The sequence below is a fragment of the Parasteatoda tepidariorum genome, chromosome 11 (genome assembly GCF_982258835.1).
Source record: "Parasteatoda tepidariorum strain Cologne lab strain chromosome 11, Ptep-v5.0, whole genome shotgun sequence".
NCBI classification, from domain to species: Eukaryota; Metazoa; Arthropoda; class Arachnida; order Araneae; family Theridiidae; genus Parasteatoda; species Parasteatoda tepidariorum.
Window position 1 is genome coordinate 34,870,148 of NC_141765.1, and position 23,425 is coordinate 34,893,572.

Genomic DNA, 23,425 nt, shown 5'->3' on the forward strand with positions numbered 1-23,425 from the left:
CTAAAATTATGTGCAAAACAGGCAATTCATGTTATTATGTGCAAAACAGAAAATGGAAGCCATCATCCCTCAGATGCCTTCTTCAGAACTTTTCATCACCAAAAATGTTTCCTTTGTATATTTTTTGACATAAAATTAGGATAAGCTTTACTTTATACTTCAAACCTCCCCCCTTTCCCCTAAAAATCGAATTTATGATTATTTTGCCCCAATTTAACAAGTTTTTTAACAATAAATTTGCTCCCTCCCCGAGGATATTATTGGAACCAATCCATTTCTAACCATAGAAAATTCACTGAACATTTTTTAAAAAAAAATCATGGAAAAGTTCAGATCCTGAGTTATTGAGCTACTTACAATTTCTTTGATTTTTATGAATATTTTAATAAAAAAATTCAAACAAAATTCCAGACGAGATGACTTATGGACATTTTAAAAGGAAAGTAGAATGTGATTAATATTGCTACTTATGTGCAAGGAAACTAAAGTAGGGAATAGAATTTGAGATAAAAACGATTGTTCCATTTTATTTATCTCCCATTTCCTTAACTCATTCGACTGATTTACAATAAAGTAAGGTGTAACAATAAGGTAAGACATATTTATTTTAAAAATTGATGATAATAAAAAATGAGTAACTTTTAAAATAAGTATGAGCGTGAATGAAATACTTGTCTAATAGCTGATAACACTTTAAATGAAAATTTGCATAAAAAATGCTTTTTAATTTTCTTGATAGTTATAATTACTAAATTTTAGGTGTGTGAAATGTAAAAACAAATATCGGGAGCTAAATTATTCTATAAGGAAAATAATAAATATTAAATTAAAAACTTTTGTTACTTAATTATTTTCGTTGACCGTAGGGTTTACCTTTTTCAGATAAATGCAAGCCCACCCCCAAGTAACATTAGCTGTTTTTTCCTTTATTTTGATTAATTTTTCCATTTTTTTAACACCAGATTTAGTTTTTTAACTCCATTTAATTGCTTTTCATTGAGTATGTCATAACATTTGCATTTGGAGCAATATTGGCGCTTTCATCTCTTGTGATACTTTGTACAGTTAAGCAAATCATATTTTTTTTAAATATAGTTAGTATGAAAGTCTTATGAAAATTTCAAAGAGAATGAATATATTGTAGGTTTCAAATCTGCATAATATATATATATTTTTTAAAATTTACTTTTTTAAATTAAAGTGCATATTTTGTGCATTTAAGTCAAATAATGTGCAGCTCTTGTGTGACATAAATAAAGTACTTCTACTCATTTAAAAATTGAGAAAAATGTTTCAAATAAATAACTCGATGTAAAGAAATATGAAGGAAAAAGATTGCACTAGAGAAGACGATCACAAATATACTGCAAATATACACCGAAGAGCCATTACATTATGACCACCCTCCATCTATACCAATGGGTTCACCCTGGTTTTCATGGTTTCTCGCCCAGGAACAATGTTTTCATGGGGCACATTAGGACCCATAATCCTCATAGAAGAATCCCTGACATCTGTAAGTTACTTGAACATAGTTGCAGACAAGGTTCACCTATTCATGGCAACAGTTTTTTCTACTGGATATGGTGTTTACTAACAGGATAATGCCCCATGTCATAAGGGTCGAATCGTCGAGGAACATTCCAGTGACTTTCAAGTCATGTCTTGGCCCCCAAATTCACCTGACCTTAATCCAATAGAGCATTTGTGGTCCTACTTGGAAAACCAAATTCGTGCTGCCACGCTACCCCCTCGCAATGTGAGGGAATTGCAGGACCAGTTGGTGAGCGCTTGGTACCAGATACCTCGGACTACCTATCAGCACCTTGTGGAATCAATGCCACGGCGGATGCTAGCAGTTTTGAGGGCTAAAGGTGGTCCTACATGTTATTAGCATGGTGGTCATAATGTAATGACTCTTTGGTGTATACACTTGCATATACAAACTGGTTCACGCGCAGTGCCGATAAAAAAACTGACCACCCAGAATTACTTTTGATTGAATGATCGGATCTTCACATTCTGGGAATCAATTTTAATTCGCGATCGTAACTCTCGATTACGCCCTCGTGTCTTGACCCCCCTTTCCTCTCCTCCTCATCTTGATTGCATGAGAATGCACTACAACATTTTACCTTTCTTAATATTTTTCTTATTTAATTGTCAAAAGCATTTTTAAAACTTCCACTGCACTTTCTTTTAGAACTATCTTCAATGTAGTCTTCATTTCCATATATTTTTCTAACTTTAAACTTTTTAATCTCTATTTGAAAATCAACGTACTTTCCTCTCTTATGACTCTCCACAAGCTAATGGAGAAGACATAGAATTGTTGCCATAGGTAGAGAGTTTAGATCTACTCCACCTGTAGCCGATTTCTTTTGCGAATAATTTTTCGAAAAATAATTCACTTAAACTCGAGGTTGTTTAAATTTCACTTCAAATCAACCTGGCTGAAGAGCTGCTTTGATTTTCAAGGTATACAGGTTGTTTTTCTGACACTTATAACAAAAAAGGTATTTATGAGGTATAAAAAATCTATCTTATTTCAACTAGAGAGTTAGGTATTTATTGAGGTGCATGATATAAGTTTATTTTTACCTTAGCTTATTTTGAGGTTGTTTAATGTACACTTCATTATAATTAGCTCACTTCCGCGCGAGCCGGCGAATGGCGTGTGTATTGACAATCGAAAGTCTATAAGTGTCTATAAAGTCAGTAAGTGTGTTTGACATTTATTTATTTAGTTTTATCACTTTTAATCAAATATCACTTTTAATTGAGTCGCTATGGCTCAGGTGATAGAGCGTTTGCATTCCAATGAGGCGAACCGGGTTCGAATCCCAGTCGATACGAATTCCGCATCCGGCTTGCACCGACCACAGTGCTGACGTGAAATATCCTCAGTGGTAGACGGATCATGGGTTAGAGTCCCCTTGCCGTCAGACTAACCGTGGGAGTTTCTCGCGATCTTCTTCTCCATGTAACGCAAATGCGGGTTAGCTCCATCAAAAAGTCCTCCACGAAGGCAAATTTCTCCCAATACTCGATCCAGGAGTTCCCTTGTCTTCAGGATTGGGTTCAAAATTACAAGGCCACGAAGTTGAACATTAGTAGTCGTAAACCCAAAAATTGGGTCGGCTGCTCAACGACGGTAATAAAAAAAAATATATGCTTGAGCAGTGATGGCTCTGGGGATAGAGCGTTCACCTTCCAGTGAGGTACACCGAGTTCGAATCCCAACGATGATTGGTTGATGCGAATTCCGCATCAAGCTTGCACCAACCACAATGCTGACGTAAAATATCCTCAGTGGTTGACGGATTATGGGTTAGATCCCCTAGCCGTTTGGCTAACCATGGGAGGTATTCCTGGTTTTTCTCTCCATGTCTCGCAAATGTGGGTTAATTCTATCAAAAAGTCCTCCACGAAGGCAAATTTCTCCCAATACTTGATCCTGGAGTTCCCTTGTCTTCTGGATTGGCTTTTGGCTTCGGAGTTGAACATAAGTAGTCGTAAAACCGAAAAATTGGGTCGGCTGTTCAACGACCGTTATGAAATGTAAAATCAAATCAAATATGCTTCAATTTCAAATTTTATTATTTTTGTTTTAAGGACGCATCCTGATCTTAAATAATTAAAGTCGGAGGATATTTTTAGAGTCTATTGTTGTAGGTTTAGCAATAAGAGAGAAAAAACGGAATGTTTTCCCTTTTCTTAATATTTTTCCTTTTTATTTAATAAAAATATTTCTTAAAATTTCCGTGATGCTTTTCTTTAGAACTATGTTTAATGTAGTTTTCAGTTCCAGATAGTTTTCCAACTTAAAAGATCTTAATCTACATGAAAATCAAGGGAGAAACTAATGTACTTTCTTCCTCTATGACTCTCCACACGCTACTGGAGAAAGCATGCGAAGTGCTGCCATAGGTAGATAGTTCTGCTCTACGCCACCTGCTGCAGCCGATTTCAATCGCCAATTGAGTTTATGTAAAGATTTGTAAGAAAAAAGCAAGAAAATCTAATAATCAAACTTATAAGTACCATAATGAAAGATGTAGGTTCAATTATAGGAAAATGAAAAGTGTTAAAATTTCCTAATAAGATTAGAATTATATATTTGAATTTCTATAAAGGTTGTTAATGGTAGTACTTTCCTCAGTGTATTTTATTTTGTGACTGTGGTACCTGTCAAACCTTTAAATGGTTTTAGTTACGAGGATTGAATAGAAATGACAAAAGTGGAATGCCATTTATCTGAAAAAGAAAATTAAATCTCATCTAGTTAATTTAATTTTTGAAAAATAAAACAAAAATTTATTCTGTTTAATTAATTCTATTGAAGATCATATGATTCTAATATTTTAAAACCTGCCTCTATGTTACTGTAAATATGATTTTCTTACCAATTCCTTTTTTTAACTTTTAGATCCCCATATTTCCAAGTTTAACACGTGAGGTTGATTTATAATAACCGGAAGTGTCAAATAGCACACCTTAGAAGAATAAATAAATACCTCAACATCCATATAAATCTGCACTTGAGGTTGAAAAATAATAACGTAAAGTAGAACATCGATCAAATCACGTTTATAGAAAAAAAAAAAAAAAAAACTCTTTAATGGTCGAAATATACACTTGAGGTTGATCTATAATAACTTGATGTGTAAAATGACGTTACTTCAGTAGATAAAAAAAATACCTCTACAAACATAAAAATATATACTTGAGGTTGAGATATAATAACCGGAGGTAGAACATAAAACACCTCACATTTGCAAAAAATTACCTTTACAACTGACAAAAAGTACACTTGAACTTGAGGTAGATCCAGAATAACCTGAAGTGTTAAAATAAACATTTTAGGTTGCTTTTGTAATTGCTTTACATGTGTAAAAAAGTATATTTCAGGTTGATAGCTAATAACCTAAGGTTGTAAAGAAAGCACCTTAAAGAAGTAAATATCTACCTCTCCACAGATGTAAGATGAAACACATCAGGTCGATACATATATACCTTTGGAGGTATATTTAAGGTATATTTGAGGTATTCATTTGCACCCTTTTCAACCTAGTGACGTATTTAAATAACAACCACATTTATACTTTTTAAAAATACCTCAATTTTTCTGTAAGGGTATTCAGAGAAAGTTGGTTTTTTGTTTGATTTCGTAACTTTAAATATTATCATCACTAATTAATTAGCATATTTGAGATTATCTCTTTACACTACAGCCGAGGAAGAATGAGAACCTGGCGAAATATATTCTCCGGCGAAATACTCACCCACCAGCAGGTTCTCCTTTTTTCTAGATGGTGATCAGAGAAGCGTGAATTGAGTGCAGCGAAAACGGTTCCTTAATGAAAACACTTCTGAGAATGCTGTGTAAAGCCGGTTCTTAGTTCCTCCAGACCACGAGTCTGACCTATGGCCTGTATAACCTAGGTTTTCAATCATCCATGTCCCTCCTTAATGTTCCCCCCCTTTTTTTTTGATCTTAAGCTCCACCCCTTAATACTACACGAGCGCTCGTTTAATATGATGACACATTGTGCGTTTTGCGCAAGTCCGGTGTGAAGGTAAACAATAATGTTTGAAAGTTTGGAAATCCTGAACTTTTAATTTTGAAAGTGTAATATCGCTGACAGGGCACAGCAAAATGTAAAAAATAAGACAAAATCGTAGGCATGCTAAGTATAATATATTCTATAATTAATTATTGATTGTTAAATGACATTGATTTAAAATTTTTAATTCGTTTAGAATGACAGATTTTGCATGTTACCGTTGAGAAGTTAATTTGAAATGGAAGATCAAGATCATGAAGAATGGAAAGCCTTCCATGAGAAAACTAGAGAAATAATTGTAAGAAATTGATTATTTCACGGGGTTTGTTTCATTCCTAAGCGTTTTTGAGTTTAAGTATTTTTGCAATTAGAATGCTATACACTAAATTTGTCAAATGGGAATTATTTGCTCTATCTACTGATTTTGTTTTGAATCATTATGAGTGTATTAAATTGTAAATATTTTGTTTTGTGTTTTAAGAAAACTTTTATGAATTTAGATGTTGCTTTAATCTAATTTCAAATGTCTAGCATTTCTAAAGGTATTGGGGAAATTTAGACAAATGTGGTATTGCTTTTTAATGTATTTGTTTATGATAGTTCGGATAAAACCGATCCCAATTAGATAGATTAATACTTTAGAAATTATGTAGATCTGTATAACAAGGTTGGAATTTCAGCTGGATCAAGGTGTGTAGTGTTTTTAAAAAGTTCTTCTTATTTTTTTTTAAATCCCTTAAAGGTGCTTTTTTCATTAGGTGTTTTTTAAAAGTGCATAATTTTCTCTTTTAAAAATGAGATTTTTTTTCTTTTCCAAACTGATTGAACCCCAATGCTAGCAGGGTACTGTTTTGTCAGTCTGTAACTTTCAAAAGCACTATTTATTTTGCATATTAGATTAATTTCTTGCAAATCCACTAATCTGGTTTTGAGAGAAAGAATTCTTGCACTCACACGGGCTAATGTGTGGTATTTTATGAGAGATTTCTGATTTCAGGCTTCATCCCTTGTTCTTGGAAATTGAACCAAAAATCTCTTGAATTTTCCTGATTTTTTTCCTTATTAAACATTGCCAAAATTTTTTCTCAATAGCAAAAGGAAATTTTATTTCTCCTGTTATTTTCTTCTCTTTTAAAGCATCATCACCTCTTTGTCACTGTTAAGCTAATAATGTCCATGCATTGTTCTATTTATGGATCAGTATCACAATCCTTGTACTTGACTGGGGGATCATTCACCAATTATGTACTTTCATGTGAATCCCGAGCAGTCAACTATCCCATAGCTTCATCACCTCAAAATTATCGTCTTTCTTTCATTTATTTGATTTGATAAAAATAAGAGAATTAATTGAGATTTTTTAATCATGGAAGTGTTTGCCTCAGGGTCCTTCCACCAAGTGAAATTCAATGCTGTTCTCTAATTTACATCTGTAATATGAATTCATTAAAGTTTTCTCAATTCCTTACATATCTTTGTCAATTTGGTAAGATCAATAATATCTTTTAAATATTCTTGTTTAATATATATGTTTATAAAATTTTTTTGTTTTTAATGTAGAAAAAAAATTTCCAATAACATTTCTAAAATATAGTCTTGTACCTATCCTTAATCGGCAAGACTTCAACAAGTCATAAAAAGTGATTTTTTTGGATAATAAGTCTTTCAGGTAGCAAACATCATAACATGTGTAACTTATATATGTTAAAAAAAAAAAATGAATAAAGGTGAGTAGTGAATAATTTGAATTTTCTCTTTCTTGAATAAGGACATGTTTATTTATTGATTTTTTCATTTGATGCAAAGAATTAGCTGAGCAGATAATCAGATAAAAATAACATTATAAAAAGCTTCATTATCCAAAAGTAAATTAATCCAATTTATTAAAAAAAATAATATAAAACAAGGAACAGAATTCAGTAGATTTTGTTAATAGGAACATTTTTAATTTAAAGTAAAGGGAAACAAAACATGTCTTCTGGTATTCTTTTCAACCACTATTAATTTTCAGCTTCATTAATATTCATAATTTACTCTTCTCACCCAAGTTTGTTTCTTTTTAATTGCTCTCTTCTTTTCAACACATCTTTTAGTGTGCTTTTTGAAGTTGAATGGATAATGAGCTGCAAAAATAAAGAAAAAACTGATAGCAGAAATTTTTTTTTTTTTTGACAAATTGCAACAATAAAAATCCATAACCATTAAAGTGCTCACCAATAATTGTCTGATCCCGACTTATAATTTTTTTTTTATTGATTCTCAATATTTGTTATCACAAATTATATTCAGGGGAGCAGAATATGTCTGACTGGCAAACGAGGCTTTAATTTAAAGAAAATTCACGCAGCCATGGGGAAATTTTTGGTCTAAAAAATTCCTACAAAATTTCTGGTGTAAAAACATATGTCTATTTGTGTAGTTATAGTTTGAAATCCTTTAGTTTATAAGTGGTATGGTATTAGTATTAAATTTAATTCGATGAATTATTACTATTTCAATATATTTTGATTTCTAATATTTTATAACCTATATGCTCGTTTATTAAAGAATTTTGTAAAATCAAAGGCATTTTTTTTTATATGTAAACTTTATCTTCCAAAAATATTTTGTAAAAGTTATTGTACTATTAAAAAGCTACAATTTTTGGGATAATTTTGATCTAAAAAGAAACTTTGTTCATAGGGATTATTAGGTGCTTAAAATTTTCTGCATTCCTTGTTATATATACAGTGCTAAAATGAAAGGGACCACCCCGAATAACTTCTGATCTAATGATCAGATCTTCACATTCTAGGACTCCATCTTAACGGCACCAGGGTGTGACCTCAAATATGCTAATTAATAAGTGCCGATGATATTTTAAGTTACAAAATCAAACAAAAAACTCGCTTTCTCTGAATGAACATGCCATTTTTTTCGACGGATTCGGATTTCTGACTCCCGAAATGTAGAGAGTAGCTGCAATCTGGGAAATATGGTCCCAATAGTTTGGTTAGGAGACCAATACAAATTTTGGAATTAAACCTATGGAATTAATCAGAATTAACCTATACAGAAATAATTGTGCTTTGGAAAAAATTTGGATTTTTCGCTAACCACTATCCGGAAGTATCCTGAAATCCAAGGTGCAGAAGTTTCTAGAAATCATCGATCACATTTATGTATAAAAATTCTTGCATATTTTATTTGAAATGTTTGAACTAGATTTTATACTTGGCATCTTTTTCATTGGTAAATATTTTTTGGTAGAATCAAAAATGTGATTAGAGATAAAAGTAAACTTATACATAATTATTCATTTAAATTATGCTGCATTTAAATTTATAAAGACATAAATTTTTTTAAATGAGTCATTTTACTCAAGAAATTTTCAGGATTTTTCAGTTGGGCTCGCAGTCACCCCTGCCTATAAACACAGATAATTTTTGTGTGTAATTATTATTTTAACAGTTAGTAAATTTTTCTTCAAAATAGAATATGAATAAAAAGGTAGTATTTTTTAAGGATGGCAGCTTATTTTTACAAAAAAAGGTGTATTTGTAGAGATCAAAGGGCAGACAAGTCGGGCCGCCCTTCTAAAAATGCTTTGGGAGAACACTGTAATTATAAACTTGGGTTTCACTACACTTATTTGCCTAAATTATTGAACTATAGCTGTTATTTTAGTTTCTGAAGTGAGGGAAGTGTATATAATATATTATAATTGTATTTTTCTTCTCAAACAAAGTGTTTTAGTATGCAATTGTTATTCATTTTTTAACTTGTTTATTATTTTAACTGCCAGCTGTTAAAAAATTTTTGGTCATAAAATGCTTGAAAAATAAATAAAAGCTATGTATTTTATAAAATTAAAGAAATTTTGATTTTTTAAAAAACAGGGATGAGATTCTTCCTCAAATTCGCGGATTTCCGCTTTTTTTTTCAGATTTTTCCATTTTCCCCGCTAATTTCTGCTGAAATTGTTTTTTGCACAAGTTAAAATTTTTTATGAGGAATTTAATTTTCGGCCAAGCGAAATTATTGAAGTCCTTATTCCTCCCTCTGAAGTTTTTCTAAAAATCATTTCCTTGGGATAAAACTGGTTGACCTTTATACAGTGATGAGAATTTCAGCTTTTCAATCAAAAACTCCGATTCTCTAAGAGTTTAGTTTTTTTTTATAAATATCCCGCTTTTTTTTTTTTTTTTTTTTAAAATTCTGTCGTTGAAGTAACATAATTATATTTATTTACGATTTTCAAAGATAAACAGAAAATTCAATCTACGCCCTAGCTGCTAACCCTTCCGCATTTTTACTTATATTAGCTATTTTCTCCGATTTCACGCACAGAAAATAAGATTTTTCGTATTTTTTATCCGTCGGCTGGATAGCTCGTATTGTCGTAATTCAGACGTCGCTGCTTCTGGTATTCTGGCGTGAAAAAAAAAAAGAGAACAAAAATTGAGGTGAAAATATTTATTTACTCATTCAATTAATCTTGTAAATTTTTATTTATTATGTCTAAACAAAAACAATACAAACAAGCCTTTTAGAAATCCCTAGTTCAGACTCTGCAAATATCTTGATTTTTATTCACGCGATTTTAATATCAATCATCGATTTTCGTATTTACCTGATTTAAAAGTTGCGCATCGCGATTCTTATTTACGAGATTTAAAATTCCAATATCGTATTTTGTATTTATGCATTTTCAAAATCGCGATTTCATTATCAAACCTCGATTTTCGTATTTACCTGATTTGAAAGTTGAACGTTGCGATTCTTATTCAGGCGATTTAAATATTGTACATTGCGATTCTTACTTACGAGATTTAAAAAACCAATATCGTAATTTGTATTTACGAGCTTTTAAAACCCTATGTAGTAATTCATATTCACGCGAGCTTAAAATCCAATGTCGTGATTCGTTTTTGCGGTTGTAATATCGCACGATTTAAAAATTATGCATCGTGATATAAAAATTTAAAAATAATGATTTGTATTTTCGCATTTTTTAAATTCGATGTAGAGCTTCAATTTACGTGATTTAGAAGCCTCATATCGGGATTTATAATCACATGGTTTACAAGTTTAAAAATCGCACTTTTTTTGTCAAATTTTTGTTTATATATATATATATATATATACAGTAGAGTCCCGATTATCCGAGTTAATGTGGACCACAACTAACTCGGATAACTGAAAAACTCGGTTAAAACGAAGAGTATAAAAAAAGAAAGAAAAAGAGCTGGTATAAATGTAATATATTTAAGAAATATAAAATTTATACGAGTATACCGCATATAATTCCTATTATTATTAAAAAGCTTACTTGAAAAAACTTAAAACCTACTTAGCGAGAATTAAAGAGTTTTTACTTAAAAAAAGTCCTTAATCGTTTTTTGTTTTATATAACTTTGGTGCTTTTCTGCAGCAATGTTTTGCCATTTTTTAGGGATAACAGGAAGGCAGGTGTCGCCTCTTTTTGTTGTTCTATGTATTCAGTAGCATTTTCGACAGCTTAAAGTTCATCTGTGTGAGAGATTTTTATATGTTGATTTTCATCGTCACTGTGTTCATCATCTTCGCTAGGTTCATTTTCATTATTGACGATATTAACGATCATTTCATGGGATCAAGTTGTTAGATTTTGTTTTCTTGAGTGTTTGGAAAATAAAATTCAGATTTATTTTTCGGTGGTATTTTTGAAAATAAAAAATAAACTAGAACAAAAAAATCCTTAAAATATTTGATAGCTCGGTTAAAGCGGAAACTCGGATTATCGGGACTCTACTGTATATTTATATATATATATATATATATTTATTTTTTTTTCTTCTTCTTGGATTTCCTCTTTTTTATTTTCTGACTACTCTCATCCCTGAAAAAAGTAAAAATTGACTCAGCGTAATTGACAATATGCTAATTTACATGTTGCTGTCAAGGAATATGTCTCTAATTTTGGACAATGTGTCCCTTATCATTTTCATTTTTGAGAACTGTGCTTGAGATTAAGAGTGGTATTTTTAAACATTCTGGCTTTATTTACTGTATAGTACTGCATAATTTTGTGCTATCTTTGAATACTCATAAATTAATCATTTTTGAAGGTAATATTTTGTACCCATAATGAAACATTTTGTATTTACCATTTTTATTGTTTTTCTCTTAAATTATAGGTGTTTCTTCTTTTGTTCCTCAGCTTATATTTTGCTTCCTATTGTTTTATATTGTTGTTTAGAAAGAGAAAGAATGACTTGTTTTCAGGTATGTTAAAATTTTTAAATAGAATTTTGTTGTTGTTGCATTAAATGCTTTCTTATTCTTTTAAATCATTCTTCTGAAAGCTCGTGCAGCTTTAATCGTTCAGTTCAAATTATAAGTATATGTTAGCTACTGCAATATTGAATTGATTATTAATATTGATTATTAATAATATATACACATTTGCGAAAAAGTTCAGTCTGCATGTAAAAGCATGATCAAAAATGTTTTCTCTGTGGGGAATATGATTTTCTGCATGCAGTTGTGGTTGTTCCTCGTCACACTAGAGCTGCACAATGGGCTATTGGCGACGGTCTGGGAAGCATCCCCGAGGATGATCCGAAGACATGCCATCACAATTTTGATCCTCTGCAGAGGGGATGGCACCCTTGCTTCGGTAGCCCAACGACCTGAACGCGAAGTTGAGCACTTTACGGTAGAACAGTTTAACGAGGACCAATGCTTCTGCATACAAGGATAGACCATCGGCGATCAAAATGGGCTACAGATGGCGCTTAGCAGAACTCTTTATCTATGGCAACACTCGATATGCTTTCACCATTAGTGTGTGGATAATCATAGGAGTAGGAAGTTTCTATCATGATTTTCAAACTAAGTGAAAATTTTTAAGCTTAGAAATTATATGGATCTCAAAACTGCATTAAATATAGTGCTTAATTTGAGCATTGTGGAAATTTTAAAATATATTCTTGATAATCTAAGCATAAAAAATGTTATGGAAAAAGGAAATATTCTAGTACATTCCCATATATCTGAGTAGAGGAGGAGAGAGAAGAAAGGGGGCTTTAGACATGAAACCAGTCTTCTCTCCAGATGGAGTATTCGAGTGTTGCGTTCGTGAATAGTTAAAATAAATAAATCAATAAAAGGACATTTTTTTAACCAGGAAATAAAATTTCTATAAATGAATTTTTTTGTTTTTTTGTTGTCTAAATGGACAACTCTAGGCAATAGATAAAGGTTGTGAGCTGATGTGCATAGTTTGTTACAACACCAATCTCTTTATAGCAATTTCATTATATATAGCAATATTATATTTATAAGAATATTAGATTATGTTTAAAAGATTTAAATGTTAAGTAGGATTTTGAAATACGCTGTATTTAAAAATGAAATTTGAGAGAGTAGATTAATTTTAATATTAAAATATGTTGAAATCAACTATATGAGATCAATAACACTGTTTATAAAATCAAGCTTTGGTCAAGCATATGTTTTAAAAATAAATAAAAATCATTCATTTTCCTGTTTGAGTGAATAGAATTTTCTTTTCAAGTTTTGAAAGAATGGAAGCTTTGAGATAAAAATGTCCTCTTTCTGCCACCAATGTACAAAGGTATACACATCATCCAGTCGTGCCCTAGCACCTAATTTCGCTTGTTTTTAAATATGCCATCTAAAATTTTCTATTTTAAATCAAGCGTAAGTTCTATTCAGGAAACTAGATTTTGTGTGATATTTATGAAAAATTTTGGTCGTAAAATGCAAATTCATGTTCAACACCCTGAAAAACAAATGTACAAAAATTGAAAACTCCCATAAATTTTTCTAGGAAAAATTTTCTAATGGTTAGCCTAATATCGAATGTGACTATAATAGGAGGCAGGTTCTGTTTATGTTAATCGTTATTACACACACAACTTAACGAGATTTTGTATTAAATGATCACTAAAGGTGAAGTATGCAAAATTTATTTATGGTGCTTATGAAACCTCATCAGAATGCTAATCTGAGTAATTTCAGAAGGTCATTTTAAGATAAATGTAGTAAATTCGAAAAAGCATAAAATCTTTCATAATTTAAAAGAATGCTTATTGTTGGTGCCTGTTTAGCAGGAGCCATAGTTGTGATGATAGCAGAACTCAGTGGTTTTTCAAAAACAGTCATATCAAAGGTTTTAATTAGTTTGAAATAGAAACCATAGTTGTTATAGAGGTCGTGATCGGCGACATTTCTGACAAATTGTAATTCTAATTGACGACTAGTGCGGCAGAACGGCAGGAATGGGATTTTACTGTACTTCAGTTTATAAAAACCTTCAGCAAAGGTTCTTAACTGATTTTAGCATAAACCTGGTAAGAAAAATTTCAGAGAATGGGAAAGTGTAGTTGGATGCCTGAGAGAAAACCACTCATTCCTGTCTGAAATACCAGAATTCAGTTGCAATGCTGTTGAGAAAGATGTCACTGGATATCTAAGGGCTGTGGACAGATGAAACATGCTACTCCTTGTTTTACACTCATGGGAAAGGTTGAATTGGGATATGAACCCCACAAAGATATGAACCAATCTTGCCTTGTGTGTACTGTACAAGGGTCTGGTGATAGTATCACGATGTGGGTAATTCTTAGCATGGGTGTGGTGTCCTTGCGTCTCTTGAGGTTCACCAAAAAATTATACAATACCTGAATATGTTGAATTATCAAATGCATTCTACAATGTTAATTTTTTACTCTGAAAGTGATGGATAGTAATGGAACTATACATTATACCAAAAGTGTAAAATTGGTTCAATGAACTTCAGTCTGAGTTCCAACACCTTCCCTGACCACTCAATAGGAAATATTTGGGATATGGTGGATATCTGACTGCAATTTCTTCTTTCATCTAATTTACAAGATCTTAAGTCAGCGTAACCAATGCATGGTATTCTCTGGGCATAAATGCAGTCTTGAAACTTGTAGACTTGTTCACACAAATACAGGCTATCATTTGTGCAAAAGGAGGTGCAATAAAATAGTAACCAAATATTTCTAATTCATTGGTCAATGTGTGTAGTTTTTAATAGTTTAGAAGTTTATTTGGATGTTGGATTGTTTAATTTGAATAATTTACACTAATATTTGGCTTTTGCTTATTATACAGGTACTTATGAAGATGCTATTGCATATAGAATATCGTGAGTATTCTTGATTTAACTGTATTTTTGACAGATTGAAATTAAAATAATGCTTGTTGAATTTTTTATTGCTTTTAATATTAAAATTGTATAATATTAAAATTAGTATTGTTTATATTTGAATATGCATGTGAAGTAATAAGTTAAAATAAATTAATGCTTTTCATTGTAAGATATACATTCTTTTGCATCAATTTTATCCAAATTTTGAATTAATATTTTAACTTGTTTAAAACGGGGTTTGGATAAAATCTAAAGAAATGGAAGAAAGAAATAGTAAAAACCAACAGAAAACAAAAGAGATGCTAAGAGTTATTAAAGTATATTACCCATCTAAAGGAAAGAAATTCAAAACATAGTTACTGATAATTATTGAAATAAATTAAATATAGAAACTAAAGTAGATGACTTAGTGTGGAGAATAAGTTAGTTTTGTAGTTCAGGTTAGTGTAGGTATTTAGATTTAGAGTTGATGATTTTTGAAACTTAAGGATTCTATGGGGTTACTGTTTTTTTTTAAAAAAAAATAAATTCTTCACATACTAATTATATACTTCATACTAATTCTGTAGATTAACATATGCATACTTTTCTTAAAATAAATTCTATACATTATTTTTAAAATTATAGTAACACAATTATAATAACACATTAATTTATAATTATCATTACTTTAAAATAGCATAATATAAATAGTAAGCTCTCAAGATTGATAACACACATAAATCACAGCACTAGGATAAGGAGGTAAAAAATTTGACTATATTGCCTCAAATCTGTCAATTAACTTGTAATCTATGTTAATTCATAAATTAGATTAAATTACTCTGATCTTATTCATAGGATTTAAAAAACCTGAAATTTATATTAATAGTGAATAAAATAATATTTTTCACTAATTATGTTTTGGCTTTATTTTATAAAGAGAAACATCAATCTTTCCAAAGGGACTGTTTTGAAATTGTATTGTTTTCTATTCTAATAAAAAGCTGTAATAAAGCATTAGTTGCTATTTTTGCTATAGCACAATTGAAACAAATATATACAAAAAAAATTGAGATGTGCTTTGGCTTGGGAAGTTTAAAATAATATAAGTAAATTTTTTCATGCCTAAATTAAGGATGGAAATTGCTGTTGTATAACCCTACGTTCTTTTAGCATAGTTTTAGTAGTTTGTATATGTTGAAAAATGTGAAAAGTAAATTGATTGAAATTTTAAGTACAATTGGATAAATTTTTTATTTAATTTCTTAATTAAAATTTTAATATCTTATGCTCTGTAAAATATATTCATTAGAAGAATTCATTTGAAAAATTGTAAACTGAGGTAGTGTACTGTACTTTTGACATATTTATGGATGGTCATAAAATGTGTTGATGTTTTTTTTGCTGTACTATTTTCCATTTAATTTCTAAAATATTGATTTTTTAGATTGTGGATTTCTACATTTTCATTTACCATATCAATTGGTGCTGCCTTACTTCATCCTATTTCAATTGTAACTAATGAAATTCTTCTGCGATATCCTAACAGTTACTATGTGCAATGGTTAAACAGCTCATTAATTCAGGGTTGGTCACTTTTTTCAGTTCTCTAAAAACATTATTGCTTCAGAATATTTGTTTATTTAACTGATTTTACTTATTTTTTTTTTAAATTTCTGTCCTATTTTACAGTAGTCTCTTATTGTATCACCTTGTTTTAGGACTGGAAAAAGTCTTATGTTTCTAAAAATGCTTTGTATAAGGAAGTTCATTGTAAAATAACAAAACCACATGCAATGTGCACATATATTTGATCAGCATTATTAATAAAATAACAATGAACAATCATACTTTTATTGTTACTTTGTTCATATGCAGTCTTCAGAAAAGATTAATATTTATTGGTACCCATAGAAGTAGTCAACACATCAGGTGAATTCTTACCCTTTAAATTTCAATAAATTCTAGAAAATACTAATTATTTTTATTTCTTTTAAGACAGGCAGCACTGTTTAAAGGAACACTATTTGTTCCAGCCAATTATATTTAAATAAGTAAATTATTTGATTATAAGGGGAATGCATTAATCAATCTTAAATGCTCTTAATTTACGAAATTTCACTATGTTAATACATAGTATGTTTTAAGGAAATAAACTCATTTTAATGATCAATAAACATTTATAGTTAGAGCTGTTAGTGTTAATGTCATTAAATATAAAAAGATTTAAATTGATATAAAAATGAATCAATGCTAAGCAAAAGTATAATCTGCTCATTATGATACAATTTCATTTCCTTTGGAAGATATTTTTGATTGAAGACTGTTTTAGCACATATTTAACCAAAAGTTTTTTACCTTTTTTTCAAGTAATATAGTACATTATAGACTCCTCCGCTGATTTCAAAATTACTTATATTAACTATCAAATTGTACAGTGGGCCAAAAAAAAAGAAAGAATGAACCACCCTGAATATTTTTTGATCTAATGATTGGATCTTCACGTTCAAGGACTCAATCTGAATGGTTTGAGGAAGTGACCTCAAATATGCTAATTGATTAATACAGGCAATATTTTAAGTTACTTAATCAGGCACAAAAACATACTTTCTCTGAATAAACATACTTTTTTTTAAAAAACAGATTCGGATTTTTGACCCTCAAAATCTAAGGAGTATGTATAATATGAAATATAGTACCCATAGTTTGGTCAGGAGAGGGATCCAAAAGTTGAACCCCTTAATGTTAATTCTACTCTTTGCTTATTTGCGTAAACGAATAGAAAATTTTTTGCACATAATTATATAATTAATTTATCCAATGATAATTCCATGTAAAAAATTAATTTTAGTAAATATTTATTATTTTTTATTATATTAGTAAATAATAGTTGAGAAAATTTTGAATTGTAAATTTTGAAATTTTTTGCACAATTTTTAAGTATGTAATTTTACATGACAAAATGCAAAATTTGAACGAAATCGGTTGAATACTTCCTGAGATATCTAATTTTGAAGATGCGACTTCTTTAAAATTTGATTTCGCAGGAACTATTCGTTTGATTTTGCTAAAATTTTGCATTTTACCGTATAAAATTGCACTTTAAAATGATGTAAGAAATTGTATATTTCACAATTCAAATATTTTTCGATTATTAATTAATAAAATAATAAAAATGATAAATATTTAGTAAAATTTATTTTTTGCATTGAATTATCTTTGGATAAACGAATTCTATAACTGTGTGCAAAAATGTTTCAATTGGCCTGAAAAGTTTTCAAGATATGGTAAAATATACAAAAAATAAAATTAACATTAAGGAGTTCCAACTTAGGATCGATCTCTTGACCATATTTCCCAGATTGCGGCTGTATTTTAAGGACCAGAAACACAAATTTTTGAAAAAAGGGCATTTTTTTTTCAAAGAAAGTACGTTTATATGTCTGATTTCGTAAGTTAAAATATCGTCTGCAATAATTTTTTAGAATATTTGAAATTATCCCTTCGAATCATTAAGAATAAGTCCTAGAACGTGAAGATACGGTCATTAGATCAAAAATTACAGGGTAGTCTGTTTTTCATTTTGTGCACTGTACATCTCATTAATTTTGGCTGATTGGGGAGGATCATCTTAGTCCTTTTTCTCATTTTCTGCTTGTTCATCTTCTTTGGAACTTGTCAAGATAATAATTTCTTTTGATTCTTTTTCATCCAATTTTATGAATTATTTCCTATCATTTTCTGTTGTATTCAAATTTTCAAAATCGGGATTCAAAATATCTTCTAAGTCGTACATTACTGTTCCATCACTTCAGATTTCTTACAATGTGTAAAACTATGTTTTTATTTTTTTAAGCATTTGGTGGTGGTCACTATTGAAACGCTATCCCATGCTCATTTTGAAAAGTGCATTGCTGTCAAGAGGGTTATTTTTCACAAACCAACAGTAGTAATTCTTCTGGTGAAGCTTCTTTCAGAAGATATGAGACTTCTTGAATCACTTGCTACCTATAACAGGCTTTAAAAGAGTAGAAGATTCCTTGAGTGAGAGGTTGAATTTTGAAAGTTGTGTTCATGGGAAAAAATCGTAGATTACTTTTGGTTAAAGCAATAAAGTCACCAATTTTATGGCTTGAAACATTGTAGATTACTTTCTGTTAAAGCAATAAAGTCACCAATTTTATGGCTTGAAACATTGTAGATTACTTTCGGTTAAAGCAATAAAGTCACCAATTTTATGGCTTGAAACATTGTCTGGAAATAAAACTATTTTTTTATTCCGCTGATTCAAATCTATATCTTAATTTTCTAACAATTAACAAAAAAAAGTTTCACATGATTCATGAATTTTGAAGGAAATCTGAATCAGAAATTTTTTTATGTCTTTTAAATACCTCAGCTTTTTGCTCTTTTCAATCATTAAGTTCAATCTTGAATTTATCTGTCCCTACTTTATTTACAAAAAATAATTAAAGTATCTCTCACTTCATTTTTTTTTTATAGCCCTGGACTTTTTCTCTTTGTCTGGCTAATCAAATCAAATTTCAAAATCAAGTCGAGTCAAATTTTGTGCTTTAATTAAATCTAAATTTCCTTCTTGAAAGGCTTTTAACAACACAGAGATTTCCGTCAAAATATCCATCATGAGGGCCAGATTTTTTATGAAGTTTTTGTTTTCTAGACATTTTTGCATGTCTAAGAATTTTTTATTTAATTTGAAGAACAAATACCGAAATGCATATGAGCACCAAACTGCAGTTGTTGACTTTAAACTGCATGCTGCTAATTGTAGCCAATTTTAATGATTTCATTTCCAAACTGCTCTCAGCTTTTGTAAGTTCAATCTGAATTTTGTTTGATTGATGAAAAATTGTGTAAATTTTTTAAATAAAAAATTATTAATTTCTTTGAGTGAATTATCTAAAACACGCTGAATGTCATGATTTAAACAATACCAGACTTTAATGTCCGGAAAATTTGAGCACACCAGAACAAAACAAAATACTTCATCAGAACGAAATGCAATTAGATTTTATTTTGAATAATTGTTTTTAAATCCTACACTGTTTAGAGCTATTACATTAGATCTTCAAAAATTGATTCAGAATCTTGCCTTTGAGGTACATGGAAAAGAGAGCACTGGAAAAAAGCACACAGAAAAAGAGCTCCGTAAAAAAAGAGCACTGGAAAAAAATCACTTTTCAAGATATATCAGTACTAAACTAGATTAATCAGATTAAGTATAATACATTTGTTTAAGTATAAAATGTCTTTGTAAATAAGAGCATAGAGAAAGACAGATTGTGCACAACTATTTATGCACACAGTGTATAAATAGGTTTTAAAATTTTTTCTTATCAGAGCAATTAGTTATGCGAATTAGGAGGGTCACCGCATGTCTTGACCACGAAACAAGTCACTTTGTACATTTCCTGATTCTAAATGGTGTGTGAGTGAATTTTGTCAAAGAAGGGTAAAATCCTCATTTACTACAAAGAATACTGTATATTTCTAAATATCAGCCCAATGTATGCTTGTTATTTGGAAATTCATTCAAAATTAAAAACTCCTATGTAAGCTGATGTAAAAAATATACATGCTTGGAAATGAAAATGTACCCACTCTCTATTTGGCAACCAATTCAGATGAGCTACTCGGATTAGCGTCATATTATCGGTCCATCCTGTTTTGTTTTGCCCTTTCATCCTTCAGGCTTTTCACTTACTATTAGGATTGACATCAGCAGCTGTTCAACCTGGCAGAAAGCCAAAGTGAACAGCTGCTCCTTAATTTAGGAATAATTTTTTGGGCTCATGATAAAGTTATCATATATTTTCTTACTATCTTCAAGCTGAATTATTAACAGAAAACTTTTTGATTCAATTGTTAAACACATAATCTTGCTTGTCATTTATCTATGTGAATTTTTACCTTCCTCTTCAGGAAGTTTTGTCTTTGATCATCAGGATTTTTAGCTTTATATCTTTTTAGTTCAATTCTATTGAGTGCATATATTTTTTGCATTTTTTAAAATGAAAAGCAGAGTGTAGTAGTATGATAGTTACTGGGAGAGTGTAGTATGATAGCTACAAAAATTGTAAATCAGTCCCTAAGAAAGATGGAATAACAATAGTGACAAAATGATAAGTGGCAGATAAAATACAAAAAAAGAATAAAGAAAGAGAAAAAAGGAATATATGAAGAAGGGTAAATAATGATGAAAAAGAAGCACAGAAATTCTGACCATAACATTTTAATATTTAATAAAATTTGTATGTTCTAGATGCTATTGATTATCATATTCCATTTCAAAGGAAAAGTTTAAAATTGATATAGAAAACAATTGAAAATTTCTTGCTCTAACATTAATATTTATTTTCTTATTACAACTTTATAATAAAGTTTGGTACAATAAAGCAGTTTTCATCAACGGAAGACTGTTTGAATTTTGGTGCATTATCCACATCAGTTACTCACATGCATTGTTCAATTTTTCCTTTTTTGAAAGTTACAAATAATGTGCTAAATATGTTGAATGTTTAAAGCCTACAACCAAATCGCCTCAAATGGTTACCTAGAATGATTCATTGACATTTCTTTTACTTTACTATTAAGATTCAGAAAAATATATAAGGGAATTTTTTATTTTATTAAAACCTGTTAATACTAGTAAAATTTAAATGTGATTTTTGAGTTTTATTGAATACATATTGTTTTAGTAAAAATTGTTTAACTTGTAAAATATTATACTCTACTCATATTGTTTCTAATTTTAATGACTGAGGTTATATCAGTACTGTTAATTACTTTCATCGAAAACTTTATACGAGGTATATCCACAAAGTAAGTTCCGTTTGGTTATATAAAAAAACGTGTACAGATACAGAAAAAAATATTTATTGTACAAAAATCTACAACTGTGAAACTAATTTTCTTCATAGCTTCCGAAATTTTGTAGGCACTTGTCATAGCGTGGCACAAGTTTTTGTATGCCTTCTTCATAGAAGGTTGCCGCCTGTGTTTTCAACCATGTGGTAACATGTTCTTTCAGCTTGTCATCATCGTTGAAGTGTTGACCACCAAGGAAAGATTTTAGGTGTAAGAAGAAATGAAAGTCACTAGGAGCGAGGTCAGGGCTGTACGGAGGACGATCAAACACGTCCCAGTCAAATTCCCGTAGGAGTTCTTTTGTCACGTTCGCAGTGTGAGGTCGGACATTATCGTGTAAAAAAGCAACACCTTTTGACAGTAATCCTCGGCCCTTGTTCTGTATTGAGCGGCACAATTTCTTAATAGTCTTAATAGTAGCAGTAAACATGTGCATTGATTGTTTGGCCTCGTGGTAAGAAATTAATCAGCAAAATGTCTTTTCTGTCCCAAAAAACGGTGCACATGAGTTTTCGAGGTGTCAAGATTTGCCTAGGCTTAACTTTCGTTAGGGACGAAGTGTGCCTCCATTCCATTGATTGTCGCTTAGTTTCTGGGGTGTCGTAAGATACCCAAGTTTCGTCCCCAGTGACTATCCGAGAAAGAAAATCATCACCGTCTTCATTGTAGCGTGTCAAATACTGAAGTGCACTGCCCATCCGTTGTTTTTTTGTGTTGTTCAATAAGAATTTTGGGTACCCAATGTGAGCAAAGTTTTCGAAATTTCAGTTTTCAGTAATAATTTCATGAATTAGTGATCGTGAGATTTGCGGAAATTCCGTAACGAGAACACTAATTGTAAACTTACGGTTTTGCTTAAGCTTCTCTTCAACTGTGTGAACCAGTTCATGAGTAACTAAAGACGGGCGTCCACATTGTTCTTCATCGTGGACTTGATCACGTCCTTCATTGAACTGTCTGACCCATCTTCTAACCATTAAATCACTCATAGCAGTTTGTCCGTAAACCTCGCAGATTTGCCGATTAATTTCGCATGGTTTAACTTTCTTTGCTTTTAGAAAACGAATGACAGATCTGATTTCACAAGCGGCGGCATTTTAAATTTAGGCTGACATCATAAGGAAGTACTTTAAAGAACGCATCGGCAGCAGCGATCTGAAAATGGCGTACATTTCTTCTGCTTGAGTCAGAGTAACTGGCGCGCATGCTAGGAACTGCAATCGCAGCGATGCTGCGGATAGAAGTAGAAACGGAACTTACTTTGTGGATGTACCTCGTATTTAAAAAATATGAAAGTGGCATTTTTTCTAAGCATTTTAAAATTTATTTCTGCTTACAGGTTTATGGAGTCTTGTATTTCTTTTTTCTAATGTCGCCTTGTTTTTACTTTTACCATTTGCACATTTGTTTGTTGAATCCGAAGGGCTTCCTGGATCTTCTCGAGTAAGTTGTTAAATTATTATACATGTATCGCTAAATAAAATAAAAATATGTACTTGATGACAGTTTTTATTACCAGGTTTAAAGTTCTTTTTATTGCATTTATTTGATTGAAAGCTTTTTAGCATCAAACTTTTGAAAGTTGAGGTTTTTACAAGTATTATAAACATTAAAAAAATCATGATAAATTGATTTCTTATCCTTTTTGTCATTTTTTTAATCATTATCTTTTGGTTGATATATTTTTAAAGCATATTTTGCTTAAAATTAAGATTTTTTCTAATTCTTTGAATAAGATGCCACCCAATATCTTTTTAGCTTATAATTTATCATTTCAAAATCACATTTGAAAACTGTTATTTACCGTCAAATTTCAATGTCT

General features: G+C 30.5%; 1 protein-coding gene across 10 annotated transcripts in view; it reads left to right on the forward strand.

Annotated features, from left to right (window-relative positions):
• The first annotated feature begins 5,523 nt into the window (after nucleotides 1-5,523).
• The window catches only part of lili (LMBR1-like protein lilipod), a 54,241-nt gene continuing 36,339 nt past the window's right edge, over nucleotides 5,524-23,425 (forward strand). For 2 of the 10 annotated variants that reach the window (XM_016057643.4, XM_071187922.2), the window contains exons 1-6: nucleotides 5,537-5,661; nucleotides 5,764-5,865; nucleotides 11,726-11,813; nucleotides 14,697-14,730; nucleotides 16,163-16,302; nucleotides 22,943-23,046. In XM_016057643.4, coding sequence (XP_015913129.1) covers nucleotides 5,806-5,865; nucleotides 11,726-11,813; nucleotides 14,697-14,730; nucleotides 16,163-16,302; nucleotides 22,943-23,046 — 426 coding nt within the window. In that variant the 5' untranslated portion in view covers nucleotides 5,537-5,661; nucleotides 5,764-5,805. Of the gene's footprint in view, nucleotides 5,695-5,763; nucleotides 5,866-11,725; nucleotides 11,814-14,696; nucleotides 14,731-16,162; nucleotides 16,303-22,942; nucleotides 23,047-23,425 lie in introns of those variants that run through there. The other 8 variants (XM_016057641.4, XM_016057645.4, XM_087155079.1 and 5 more) reach the window with 6 other exon arrangements.